Raw genomic sequence first — 14568 nt, 5'->3', positions numbered from 1 at the left:
AACCAACCGTATTGGCCTCAGCCTTTCCATTGGACAATTTCAGCGATGTGGAGAGGGGGGATTTGCTGCATGGGTAACAGCCTATTCTCCATACCTACTTTGCCCAGGCTTTGCACACTGGAGAGGACACTCTGTTCCAGAACCACCATTCAGAGCGTGACACCATAGTCTTCCGAGACTGAAGGATGCCAACTAGTGTATATGCTCCGTCACATGAAAAAATTTTCAGCACGTCAGTTGGTCAGCCAATCAATCTAGTACCTGATCATTTTCTTAGGACATCCTGCCCTAAAAGGGAGCTGGTAATCTTGAACTTTTATCTATCAATCTCCCCTGCACGTGCCCGATCTTGTCTGATCTCGGAAGCTAAGCAGGGTCAGGCCTGGTTAGTACTTGGATGGGAGACCGCCTGGGAATACTGGGTGCTGTAGGCTTATACCATAATCTTTCAAGACTGAAGGTTGCCAACCATATATATCAGGGGTGCTCAAACTTTCAATTTTAGGGGTGCTGGACCTTTAACAAGTGTATAGAAGAGAGAATTTCAGCAGGTGCAACCTGTCATCCCACAGGTGACAAGCTGCACCTGCTGAAATTATCTCTCCTACACAATTTTAAAGGTCCAGGATCCCTAAAGTTGAAAGTTTGAGCACCCCTTATCTATATTCATTCACTGAACAGATAAGCTCTGAAACTTTATTCCTGCAGGTTTGACAACACTTACAATGTTGTGGTTTTGAGAGGAAACGGTTAGTTCAAACAGGAAGCACTCCCAATTTACCATCTCTGTAGCAGAAGTGTAAAGATCAGTTAGACAATTTGATAGTTTGTTTGGAAAACAAAAGCAAAGAATGAGTTTTTCCCAAAGTCAAAATATCTGTGATGGGCTGTCATCTACCTCTCCTCCACCAAGCAAGGGGGGGGGGCAGCTCCACAGGCCAAAATATTTTGGAATGTCATCAGCATCACCAGTGAGAGGAGGAGCAAATGACCAGCAGGTTCAAGGATTTAATAGGAAAAAAGGCTCAGCAAAAAGGGGCAGAACCATTAGGATTTTCTCTGCCAAATTAGTTAGCCCTAATCTTGGTTGGCAAGTGGTATTGAGGACGAGAGTTGGTTAGATGCTCTTCTTCAAGAAATCAGTCCAGTGCAAGGTCTTCTGGGGTACTGCAGCTCCCAGGATACTTGATGATTTACTGTTTCCCTTCAATTTGCAAACAGGTGAGGTTCCAAATCCCTTTGGGGTTGTGCTCCAACCTGTCCCCAGTTTGGGGAGCAACTCAGAGAAACACTCTTGACCCCTCCAGCAAAATGAGTACTGAGATTTTCTGGCGGGGCCACTGGCTCACCACCACTTCCCCCTGGGTGTCTCTTTTTGCCTTCTCTCCTGGGTTCTCCCCCCAATCCTCCCCTAGCCAGCCTTTCTTGTCTTCTTCCCACAGTCTCTGCTCCCAGGGCCGGCCTTTCCATGAAGCAACCTGAAACTGTCATACTGCACAACACATTTAGAGGGAAGAGGAACAGATGTGGCACTGATGGAGTGGACCGGTGGGAGATAGGATTGGGCCATTACTTGGATTGTAGTAATGTAGATTTGCAATGTAGATTTGTATCCCTTATAATATAAGGGATGTATATAATTATAAATATAATGTATAACTATACTATAAATGCACAAATACCATATCATGAAATGATTTCATGTGGCATAGAAGACCAGTGTATGCCCCTAGAGACCAATGTAATGACAGACATGCCAATGGGCATGCCATGAATGCCAGCACAGAACTCTGCCATCATCCCTCCAACCGCAGTGGAAGTGCCAGGAGCTCAAAACTCCAAGTGGAGTGGAGATGTGGGAGGAGTGGAGATGGGATGAGAAGGAGTCAACATGTCATATCCAAAAACCCCCTTCAGGTGCCCCAAATATCACCAAAACACTATGCAAATGCTGGAGCTGGTGCAGGAATTTTAAAAGCCATAAGAAACAATGGCGAAGGGGAAAACACCAGAAAATTCCAACTCTCACCGCCCAACCCACCACTCCCCATGTTCCTACAGTGGAGCACAGGATACAGACTTCGCTTTGCAGCCAGTCATAGCTTATCAACCCCAGTACTTAAGCTCCTGCCAGGGGCACCAGAATTCTGATGATGTGTAGTCCAATCCTATCCAACTTTCCAGCACCGGTGCAGCTGTGCCAATGGGATGTGGGCTGCATCCTGCAGCGGGGATTTGTTCCCTCAAAGTAAGGGAACAAATCTTCCCTTCCCTCCAGGCTGCACTGCAGCTGCTTTGGCACTGTAAAGTTGGATAGGATTGGGCCCATAGTCATCTACTGGACAATTTATAAAGGGACAGGAACCCTGCTGGGATGAAATGGTTCACAACCCCTTATGTGTTTCTTTTTTAGATGCTGCTCCATCTTTGAGACTGTACAATAAAAATGTTGACTTGATTATACTTGTTTTATTAATGGATAGGGATCCCTTCTTCCCACCCTGTTTCTTGCCTCAGCTGGACTCAGGATGGGACTCTGCAGGGGAGGGAGGCCTGTCTGCTACTAAGGCTCCAGGTCTGCAGCACCCCCACTACTTGGGCTCCTATATGTGTGCGAAGTTCCTCCTTGTAGGTCACTGGCCACCTGTGCTCTGCTGCCATAGAGCATGAGGCAAACAGTTGCCAAGACACTGGGACTGCAACAGGATGACAACAAACCTGATAGTCATAACTACTTTCAGAATATTTTTGTTCACATTCTCTAAAGCACAAGTCTGTCTCATCAGTATTTCCCACTCAATTGGAAAGGAATGATTAATTATGAGAAGTTAACAATGCTGTTTAGCTAGTTTGCAAAAGCCAAAGGACTGAACAAGCTTCAGTAAGGGTTTGGGGAGTTCTAAAGAAACCAGGCGAAGACTTTTTTATTTATTCATGCCATTCAGGGTGCAATCCTAACCCCTTATGTCGATGCTTTCCAGCACCGACATAAGGGCAATGCAGCTCTGAGGTAAGGGAACAAACATTCCCTTACTTTGAGGAGGCCTCTGTGAATGACACCCAACTGCAGGATGCAGCACATGTTCCATTGGCACCGCTATGCCAGTGCTGGAAAGCCCTGAGGGCTTTCAGTCCAACTTTCCAATTGGAAATCCAACTTCCCAGTGCTGGTACAGTTGTGCCAGTGGGATGTGCACTGCATCCTGTGGTGGAGAAGCAGTCACTGGAGCCTCACTGGAGTATGGGAACAAGGGTTCCCTTACCATGGGGCTGTATTGTGGCTACACCTCAGCTAGAAGATTGGATAGGATTGGACCCTCAGTTTTTTAATCTTATATTGCTGCTTATTACATTCTTACATTCCATTGGCTGCTACTCTGCTTGTCTTTTGCCCTTATACTGTAGTTTCTTTCATTCTATACTCTTAAACTTAATCTCATTTACTCTCATTATATTGTTAGCTGCTTTGAAATTTTTTTAAATTACCAGTAGATAGACAATGAATGGATAAAACTAGATGTGGAATCTGCTGTTGTAAACAGAAGGAAATAAAAGATGTGAGAGACAAGATCATCTATAGGGTTGGTGGATAGATGGGCCAGCCTTCCTGATTTCATCTTGCTCTGAGAAGCAGCTTTGCAGCTCCTTCCACAGTAATCCCACGCAGTCCAGGTGGAGATATGAGACCTGCTTAGGAAAATGCCAGTGTTTCATGCAAGCACGTGTTTAACAATGATGTCATCTGTGGGCTTTACAGAAATACAAAACATTATTCCTATATGGTATATATAATTCTCTACGGTGATTGATTTGTATGGGCTGAATACAGAAAAAGGCCAAGGAAGACATATTACGAAATATGCAATATGCAATACATGTCATGACATGATTGATCTATGTCATGCTACTCGATACATGCCTCTATTAGGATTGCTAAACATCCAGACAAACAGCCCAATCCGATACCAGCATGTAAGCCTCATTGCTTCAAATGAGATTTACTTCTAGGTCGCCTGTATTCATGATTGAAGCATTTGCAAATTTCACTGAAATCAGTGGGATGTGCTCCTCTATAAACATAGCCAGGAGTGAGCTGTAACACTGCAATCCTGTGCAGTGACTAAGGGCCTAAATGCAGTAAACTCAGTGGGATTTGCTAGCATCCAAACCCTATTCACACAATTAGGGAACGCATGCAGGCCACACATCTGAACCTGGCCACCGATGGTATAAATAAGCCTGGAGATGCCCCATCACAACAGTGGGATTGCATAAGAACTGAAGAGCCACTCTTGATCAGGCCAAAGGCCCATCTAGTACAGCTTCCTGTGTCCCACAGTGGCCCACCAGATGCCAAACAGCCCAATCCTTCTACTCAGAAGTAAGCCCCATTACAGTCAATGGGGCTTACTCCCAGGAAAGTGTGGATAGGACCGGGCTGTCAGACAGCACACAAAATAACAGACCTGCATCGTGGTGCCTTTCCTTGCGCCTGGCATTCTGAGGTAGCCCACTTCTAAAACCAGGAGGATGCAGATGCCCATCAGGGCTTGTAACCCATGATGGACTTTTCCTCCAGAAGTCTGTCCAGTTTCCTTGTAAAGGCCAGGACGTGGTGTGCCATCACCATCATCATCATCACCACCACCACTACCACTTATCATGTGGCAAGGAGTTCCATAGGTTAACTACATGCTGGGTAAAGAACTATTTTCTTTCGTCAGTCCCAATTCTCCCCACACTCCACTTAAGTGGACGCTCCCTGATTCTAGCGTTGTCTGAGAGAGAGAAGACATCACTGCGCCATATCATGTGGCAAGGAATTCCACAGGCCAACTACATGCTGGGTGAAGAACTACAGTAATTTCCTTAGTCTCTCCCAACTCTCCCTCCACTTCAGTGGACCCTCCCTGGCTCTGGTGCTGTCTGAGGGGGGAAAGACATCACTGCGCCCTATCATGTGGCAAGGAGTTCCACAGGCCAACCACGCTGGGTGAAGAAATACAGTATTTTCCTTGGTCTCTCCCAACTCTCCCCACAACCCACTTCAGTGGACGCTCCTGGCTCTGTTGCTGTGTGAGAGTAAAGAGCATCCCGCGGGCGCACCAGCCACACCCAAAGGACACAGGCGCCTCCTGGGGCCACCCCTCGGCTGGCACCCAGGACGAAAACCACGCCGCCGCCAAAGGCGCTCCAGAGGAGGAGGAGGCGGGGCGTAGCTCAGCCGCTGCTCCTATTGGATAGCCGATGATGATTGAAGGAAGACGGGGCGTATCAGCTCGCGCGGGCGGAGAGAACACCAGAGCGCTGGGCCGCGGTGACGCCACGTCCCGAGGCGAGCCTTTCGGGGGCGGTGCCAGCCGCGCGCTCAGGGGGCGTGGCGACTCGTCGGCGCACCTGGTTTCCCTCCCCGCGCCCCGCTGTGCATCGTTCCACGTAGAGCTCCGAGGGAGCAGCCAATCGCCTTCGAGGGAGGCGTGGCTGGACGCTCGCGCGCAGGGTTCGTAGGTGACACTCCGCGACGGGGGATGGTGGCCGAGAGAGGCCAATCCTATTCTCGCCGGTGCCTCAGCTGGAGGGAGGTTGTCGCGTCAGTCGACGGGGAGCGCAGGTGAGGTAGGACGACTCGGCGACGCGTCATGGGGGGGGGGGAGTGTTGGTCCTGCCTGCGTGTCCGGCTCCCCTCGGCATCCCTCGCCTGCCTTGGCAGGAGGGGTCCCCTCATCTCTGAGCTGGGAGGGGAGGCTGTATGGTGTGTACCGCCTCTGCCAGGCGACGTGGTTCAGCAGCAGAACAAAAGGCGTGGCTGAGCCATTGGGGGTCTCAAAGCCAAGATGATAACGTCATTGGTCTGTGGAACTCCTCGCCACATGATATGGTGTGGTGATGTCTTTTTCCTCTCACCCAACACCAGAACTGGGGAACGTCCACTGGAGTTGAGTGTGGGGAGAGTTGGGACAGACAAAAGGAAATATGTCCTTACCGAATCTGTGGTTAGTCTGTGGAACTCCTTGCCACCAGGTGTGGTGATGGCATCTGATCTGGATCCCTTTAAAAGGGAGCTGGACAGATTTCTGGAGGAAAGGTCCATCACAGGTTACAAGCCATGATGGGCTGGTGCAACCTCTTGGTTCCAGAAGTAGGCTACCTCAGGCACTAGGATGCAGGTCTCTTGTGGACTTGTGTGCTCCCTGAGACATCTGGTGGGCCACTGTGGGATACAGGATGTATTTATTTTGTTTAGGATATGGCATATAATACATGGACTTATATCAGTTAGACCAGATCAAATGTCATTGTCCAGTTCAGGATACAGGAAATTGGACTAGATGGGCTGGACTGCATGTTCTTATGGAGGAGGTATAATCAAGTAGTACCACCACCACCACCCCCTTCTTAAAACCTAGTCAAAGGGAAATGAAAAAGTGTGCAACATTCAGCAAACTCAAAAACTTTGTAGCGGGGGTGTGGCTTTTTTCCCTTCAACATGATGATGATACTGTTCCAGCTGTCAGTGTTTGGATTTGGTTGAGCACCCAGTGGTGAAGGTTGGATAAATGTTTTGTATGCTTAAACTCTTGAAGTATTTGTGGAGAGAGGGCAGGGAAGTACAAGTAAGTCAGCTGGGGCCAAAACATGTTGAAAGACAGGCTGGTTAGTAAGTCTAAAGGTCTGTTGACCTGCCTTGCAAAATCACCAATTGGGCTGTTCCCAATGCTGTGCTGTTCAATTGGAAACATATGGTAGTGCTTCCTAGCAGCTCTGTATACTGTACTGTGTTTTGTCCCCCACTTCTGGGGAAATGATTAAAACTTCAGACTTCACCCTGCTAATGAGCATAACTGTGAAGCCCTTTTCATGCAGAAACCAAACTGTATTGTATGTATTTGGCTGGAACAGTTGGAAACCTCGCTTCTTGAATGGGAGAAAATGTAATACACAACAGCTGTTGAATGTGTAGTGAGAGACGGGAGGTGTATCTTTTTAAAAAACTAAAGTTGGAGCCTAAGCAAAAATCGCTGCCCTACCCATAGTTTTAAAAGCTAGCTGATTGTAGTTTTGCATCTTCATTTTGAACCCATGCCCCGTTTTACCCAATCAACTAAATGTACGTGTAGATATTACAACACCTATTGTTTCACACTCCTCCCCTGAGCAATTGTCTGTCTCTCAACCTCAACTGAATTGCAATTAATTCAAATTCAAATGTGGATCAGGTTGCCACAGCTGTTACAAATCAAAGCAGGCTACAGTGCCAGGGGTTAACTCTTGGAAACTTATATTTGTTAGTCTTGCAGGAGCAGTATACTATATTTTTATACTATACCTTCCTTTCCTTTACCAAGGCAAACGCTAGCACCATTACTGTATGTTGGCAACCTTCAGTCTCGAAAGACTATGGTATCGCGCTCTGAATGGTGGTTCTGGAACAGTGTCTAGTGTGGCTGAAAAGGCCAATTCAGGAGTGACAATCCCTTCCACACCGGGAGTAAGTGCAGTCTGTTCCTGGTCTGTCTCCCTGGCTATGGGCCTTCCTTCTTTGCCTCTTAGCCTCAGACTGTTGGCCAAGTGTCTCTTCAAACTGGGAAAGGCCATGCTGCACAGCCTGCCTCCAAGCGGGCTGCTCAGAGGCCAAGGTTTCCCACCTGTTGAGGTCCACTCCTAAGGCCTTCAGATCCCTCTTGCAGATGTATCGCAGCTGTGGTCTACCTGTAGGGCGCTTTCCTTGCACGAGTTCTCCATGGAGGAGATCCTTTGGGATCCGGCGATCATCCATTCTCACAACATGACCAAGCCAACGCAGGCGTCTCTGTTTCAGCAGTGCATACATGCTAGGGATTCCAGCTCGTTCCAGGACTGTGTTGTTTGGAACTTTGTCCTGCCAGGTGATGCCGAGGATGCATCGGAGGCAGCGCATGTGGAAAGCATTCGGTTTCCTCTTCTGTTGTGAGCAAAGAGTCCATGACTCGCTGCAGTACAGGAGTATACTCAAGACACAAGCTCTGTAGACCTGGATCTTGGTATGTTCTGTCAGCTTCTTGTTGGACCAGACTCTCTTTGTGAGTCTGGAAAACGTGGTAGCTGCTTTACCGATGAGCTTGTTTAGCTCGGTATCGAGAGAAAGAGTGTTGGAGATCGTTGAGCCAAGGTACACAAAGTCATGGACAACCTCCAGTTCATGCGCAGAGATTGTAATGCAGGGAGATGAGTCCACATCCTGAACCATGACCTGTGTTTTCTTCAGGCTGATTGTCAGTCCAAAATCTTGGCAGGCCTTGCTAAAACGATCCATGAGCTGCTGGAGATCTTTGGCAGAGTGGGTAGTGACAGCTGCATCGTCGGCAAAGAGGAAGTCACGCAGACATTTCAGCTGGACTTTGGACTTTGCTCTCAGTCTGGAGAGGTTGAAGAGCTTTCCATCTGATCTGGTCCGGAGATAGATACCTTCTGTTGCAGTTCCAAAGGTCTGCTTCAGCAGGACAGCAAAGACAGCACCCTTACTAAGGAGAAAATAAACAGACTTTAAGCCCAGCGCTTACAGTGAGAAGAATAAGAAACAGTGGTCTGCTTAAAAGGTGTGGTTGAATACACTATAATCACAAGATATTTGAGAAAATATATGGCTCTGACTTGGGACTCTAATAAGCTCTCAGTAAATGCAAATGATTCCTGGCAGAGAGGGTAGATGCTGTGATCTTTCATCTTGTGTTCCCATTAGCCTAGTTTCATCTTTTTTTGGAATTTGTTCTTAAACCACTACAAGAGTTTAAAACTGATAGCCAATCCTTTTCTTTGTTACAGAGATAAAATCAGTGGGATTTGAGAATATATAACCATGTCCTAGACTGCAGCCAGTCTGTAAAAACAGAAGCAGTAGCCAAGCGATTGATTTTAGTACTGTCAGTCTGTGAACATTTATTTAGCAACATTAATTTTTACTGTTTCTGCAGTTTACTGTGGTGAATCATACTTTTATTTCAAATATTTAAATACTGCTTTTTTTCTAAAACTCAAATTGTATTTCTTGTATGGATTTCAATGTTTTCTGTAAACTATTTGTTCTCCTTTTAGGAACATGAATATGACAACACATCTGAGGATTTGTAGGATTTTTTTCCTCTACTGCCTAGTCTTCGCTTCCTTTATCTCTTCTTTAGCAGAAGACCATGCAGCTGGGAGCCATCCACCTAATGCAGGGCTTGATAAGACCATGGTGCAAGATAAAGAGTACGTATTCTATAAAATATGCATGTGTATAAATGTGAGGCTTGGGCTTTGGTTTTTCCAATGTGGTTGAGTTCTGTGGAGCAGACTAAGAGTAGGCAGCTGGTGGCTCTGAAGCTTATATTGCAAGCCTGAGAATTAAATTTTAAAAAAATAAAGGAGTTTTTCTACTATTTGGAAATTTGGAGAACAGTTTGAAAATGTGGCGGGATAAACTTTTAAAGGAATGGGAAAAATGTCCTGTAAAAAGATGAAAATAACACCTAAATAAAAAGAAATCTGAATTGTAAATTTTCTCATGTGAAGGTAGTAACTTTATATGTTTTTGTGATTTGTGTTGGAGTCAGAATCTGAATGCAAACTTTGATGTTGCAGCAGTTTGCCAAGTTTGTGTCTGAGCTACTGCTGGCCCTTAGGTTTCATTATATGGAGTTTTGCAAACATTGTGTTCCGGTTAAGTTTATGAATCGTCCACATAAAGCATCTGAAGGATTGGATAGGATAGCTGTTTTGGGTATCTCAAGCAGCAATTTGGAAATAGCGTATTTCAAGGTGTCAGATAACCTGGAAAAACTTGTCAAGCTGAACTCTGTTTTGGAATGCCTTACTCAACAACATGCAGAACTGGCAAAACTTCACAAATGGGGTGGCATGAAAGAATTGTGAAGTGCGGTGTGGTGTGTTGATCTGGTTCAGCAAAACTTGGGAAGCAGTTCGGTTACATAAAACATCACGAAGAATATCAACATAGTCTTACTTCCAGTATTTTGGCCCCACCGTTACATGTGAGCAGGCTTTCTCTCACTTGAATTCCATCAGAGATAATTTGTGCTTAGGACTGGCAGAAGACAGAGTGAATGTGTACATAGTTGAATTCACTCATTAACATTGTTACTGTAGAAACAAATGCCCAGAATGCAATAGCAGAAATCCCAGTAAATAAATTTTGTAAGTTCAGTGCTTCATTTATGCTGCTGTTAATATTATCAACAAGGTGTATATTTTCAGTCATGCAGGTAGGCTGCCTTGTACTGGTTTTTGTTGACGTTCTGAATTTTGGTGTAGCTGGGCTCTTTGGTTTGAAAAGGTTTCCTACCCTGTTCTAGATTATTTTGCTCATCAACACTATGTTGTTTTGTAGCCACGTCATGGAACACTTAGATGGTGTAATCAATAAACCTGAATCTGAGATGTCGCCGCAAGAATTGCAGCTTCATTACTTCAAAATGCATGATTATGATGGCAACAATTTGCTTGATGGATTAGAGCTTGCCACTGCCATATCACATGTACATAAAGAGGTGAGTGTTGCCAGTGACCTAAGAAAAAACTGATGGGCATGATAGACTGGCAAAAGTAACATTGGAATGAGTGAGATTTTTCTTCTTTAAAATAAAATGTATTTTGAAAGAGAATATTTATATAATTTTTCAACTTCATATCAAAACATGGGGGTGACCAAATACCTCCTTCTCTATCAAATGAAAAGATTAATTCCAAGTATTAGAAGTTTGGGAAAGTTGCATCAACTCTGTTCCGAAAGCTAATAACTTCTATCATTTTCTGATTATACGATATATTCCATAAATTATTCTATCATCCTACAAACTCTTAATTGTCTTGATCCCTCTCTCAAAACCTGATCAGAAGTGCCAGTTTTATCATGTACAAAGTATCCCATATGCTCCTTAGCTCTCAATTTTGATTCCTCACCCCAACCCGTTTTGCCATTTCATGTCTTGGTGTATATATCAAATTGTTTCCTGATAATTACTAGACACTAAATCTGATATGTGTCTCAGAAAAAGTCTTATGGGGGTCTAGACACAAAATATGATGTATTGGTACTTTTTTCCTTCAGAAATATGGAATTTTTTCAGAAATCTCAGTACTCTCCAAAGCTATCATTTTGAATTTGGCCCTTTGCAAGATTCCATCTGAGATTTAATGTTAAGCAACCTGTAAGGTTGCAAAAAGTAGTCTCAGCATATGCTGTTTGAAGTATGTGTTTGGGCTCATGTCCTTGATTCCATTTTCAATAAATGGCAGTGGGATCATCACTGTGAGATGGGGGAGAGGGTAAGGTCTTCTTCCTCTTGCAGTACTGATTGAGTTTGTCTTTCTCTTCTCCCCAACTCTCCCCCCATTGCTGCTTAAGCTGTAGAGTACCTCCCACTGCTGCCAGTTGGGGACTTTCCCTAAGCAAGTAGAGTTGGGTGGGATGGAGTTGGTTGTAGGGGTAGAGGGTTAAACAAAACAACCTATGCCATGGTTGTAAGCATGCTAGCCCCAATAATGTGCTTAAAGTTACATTGTCTTTGGACCCTTAAAGAATGCTCCAGCACTGTATTGAGCACAGTCCCTGAAATACTGAATGCTGTAGGTCTCAGTAGCTCTCAAGTTCAACCACTTCTCATTACAACATCAGCACAAGAACGCAGATAAGGTTGGCTTGTTCCTTGAGTAGCCTTCAAGAAGAGAGGAGGAGGTTATGATTTCTGTACATCCATGACTCTGCTGTCTTGCTGAAATGCATCCTCCTGCTTCTTGTAGGAAGGTGAACACGCTCGGTTAATGGAAGAAGAGGAGTTGATTCGCTTAATAGATGAAGTCTTGCGAGATGACGACAAGAATAGCGATGGTTATATAGACTATGCTGAATTTGCCAAGTCACTGGAATAGAAACTCTTTCTTTGTTTGTGTGACCCAATACAATGTGATTCTTTGCTGTCTGTCAGTTGTCTGTTCTACCCTTTGGGCTGCAAATGTAACTCTAGGAAAATGTGTAGTTCAACTGTTTCTTTATTATAATTGATGGAAGAGAGTCTGGTGTGATGGGAGTTGTTAATACTGTTTTGTTAACACTGAGCAATATAGGACAGTGTCCACTGTAGCAAATATTTGGCAATTGGTTTCAAGACTCCTTTGAAAAGAATGCTGTTGAAGGTTGCAATTCTATACACGTTTATTTAGGGGTAAATTCCGTTACACAATGGAGTTTAACTCCCAAGTAAATGTGCGTATAATCAGGCTGTAAACTGTTTCTGGAGAAGTCCAATAACCATGAGTCAAAAAGATCACAGTACTGCACAGTCTGAAACATCATAAGTAGAAGCAAAGGTCAGCAATATTGTGCAGTGTTGGTGATTAATTTTCACACTGCTTTGAGTGTTGGTGAACTCAAAGTTCTCACAAACAATTCACCATGCCAGCATGGGCGTAATTCAGGAGAAGTTTATGCACTTTCATGATCCATTAACCTCGATAGGAATGTTTAAGTACCTAATCAGATCTCCTCTGTTGAAACTAAAGTGAATTAAAAGTGCTGAAATGATGCCTGGATGGTGCCCTATATATTGAAACACACACTACCTTTCAGTGGCCTCACTTTTATCAGTTTTATAGTGAAGCATTTTTGCTTTGCCCAAAATTCATTATAAAAGAACAGATTTTTTAAAATTAAGTTTATATGTTGTCTTGTATATTCTCCACCATTAATACAGTATTTTAGAGTTGTTTTTTTGAAAGTGTTGGTTAAGTGCCGCTGTTCAGTAAGGTCTTTATACCTGGAATGGCTCCTGTGCTAATCAACTGAATGTGATCACAGTAACCTGCTGCCTTGTTAAGGTTCTTACACATGTACCTTGACACCCATTCATGGTGTTAGAGCAAAATTCAAAGTATTTCATAGCTAGCTCATTGACGAGTCTTCAGTACTTGAATGATCTGCTTATTCAAATGAACCCAGACCTATATCCAACTCTTGGTTCTGTGTTCAGTGACCTACTGCCAATCTAAATAGATATGTAACTATCTTGATGTTTGCCTTTCTGTATAAAATGGATTGGAAAGCATATGTTTAATCAAATTCTTACATTCAGAAACCAAAATCCTCACTGTAAATTGTACAAAGACCTATTTTCTGTATAAAAATATTCTTATATGAGGGTGCATTTGTAAAAATTGCTTTCTTAATTTGTGTAATAAGCTGTGTGTACTACGTTCTTGTAACACCTGAATTTATTAGACAGACTTGTATAATGGCTTATGCTAAATACAAAGGCAATAAATTCAAAGTATTGCAACTGTTGTCTTCAAACTCAGGTAAATAAAATAATTGCATAGTTTTGTAAAAAAAAAAAAAAAAGCCTGTACATTTCATTCCACTTGCAGTGAAACGTACTTGGCCTTAGCTCCATCCAAAAAGATCCATCTGAAATGTTGTGGTTCTTGAAAGATAGAACCTTTCTTCGATTGTAAAAAATCCCTACAGGGATTTAGAACAGCCTGCCCATGTAAACCGCCTTGAATAAAGTCTGAGGAGAAATCTGACAACCAAGAAAGGTGGTATATAAATACATGTATTATTATTATTATTAGCTGTGATCTCCTTTGATGTCAACTTGTACAAGTAGTTACTTCCTATAACAGTCGGTTTATGTTTTCATCATAGATTTCCCACTGTAAGCTGGCTATTGTCTTATGCAAGGCTTTGCCCTTTCCCAGATTTCATTAATGTTAAAAGATTTTGCATCTGGATTTGTTGCAGGGCTCCCAAACTCTGCATTTTAAACTTCCAGGGGTCTTCAAACACTAGCCAGTGGGCTGCATCCAGATGATTTTATTTGGCCTGCGAGGTTTCCCAGCCTCTCAGAACTCAATAGCTCCAAGGATGCACTTCCAGGTTTATACCATATTCAGCCACTGGAGGCACTGAATGTAATAGAAAGAAATTATTCCATTCCATTGCATTTTATTCAGCATATCTAGTGGCTGCCCAATCCTAACAGCCCAATCCTGAGCTGCCCGGAGCTACCAGACGCGGCGGCTCCACAGCGGGGTCCCGCTGGATCCAGCGCCTCCCGTGCTACCGCGGGAGGCTCCTCGACAGAAGGGGACATTTGTCCCCTTCCCCCAAGTAAGGGAAGCAGTCCCACAATGGGGCTACTCACTTTAGAGGTGACTGTTTGGTCGCTGCTAAAGTGAAGGCGCACGTGTAGGGTGAGCAGCCCTGGCCGAGCGCCTTGGATCCTGCAGAGCTCGACTCCACGGACCCGCCTCTCCCCCTCCCCCCAACACACCTCCCCCAGCCACACCTCCCTCCTCCCCGGAACGCCTGCCCCACACCCCCATCTCCCTTTCCGCAGCCTGGTGGTCATGGAGCCTGCCGGGCTACAGAACCAGGGTACCCGCCACCTGCTGGCTCAGCGCCAGCTGGAGCTGAGCCAGTTCCGACAGGAGCCCAGTGGTAAGCCCCACAAATGTGCCTTACAGCACGTTTGTGACTGATCCACGCCGCAGAGGCGCGGCACGGACCACAGGATGGGGCTCTTAATCCATAGA

General features: G+C 44.7%; 1 protein-coding gene and 1 pseudogene across 3 annotated transcripts; both read left to right on the top strand.

The window, feature by feature from the left end:
* The first annotated feature begins 315 nt into the window (after positions 1–315).
* On the top strand, positions 316–434 carry LOC136637153 (5S ribosomal RNA; annotated as a pseudogene).
* Positions 435–5331: 4897 nt separating this feature from the next.
* MCFD2 (multiple coagulation factor deficiency 2, ER cargo receptor complex subunit) lies at positions 5332–13492 on the top strand. 3 transcript variants are annotated; one of them, XM_066611822.1, is made up of 4 exons: positions 5332–5611; positions 9073–9228; positions 10367–10526; positions 11779–13492. In XM_066611822.1, the coding sequence occupies exons 1-4, from the start codon at positions 5529–5531 to the stop codon at positions 11905–11907; spliced, it is 528 nt and encodes a 175-aa protein (XP_066467919.1). In that variant the 5' UTR covers positions 5332–5528; the 3' UTR covers positions 11908–13492. The 3 variants fall into 3 exon arrangements, with proteins under 3 accessions (XP_066467919.1, XP_066467920.1, XP_066467921.1); XM_066611823.1 differs by having other exon boundaries at positions 5537–5616; positions 11779–13486; XM_066611824.1 differs by lacking the exon at positions 5332–5611 and adding an exon at positions 8357–8576 and having other exon boundaries at positions 11779–13486.
* The last annotated feature ends 1076 nt before the right edge of the window (positions 13493–14568 follow it).

Source organism: Tiliqua scincoides, chromosome 1 (genome assembly GCF_035046505.1).
Source record: "Tiliqua scincoides isolate rTilSci1 chromosome 1, rTilSci1.hap2, whole genome shotgun sequence".
NCBI classification, from domain to species: Eukaryota; Metazoa; Chordata; class Lepidosauria; order Squamata; family Scincidae; genus Tiliqua; species Tiliqua scincoides.
Note: the sequence above shows the minus strand (reverse complement) of the source record. Positions and strands in the feature narration are given on the sequence as shown.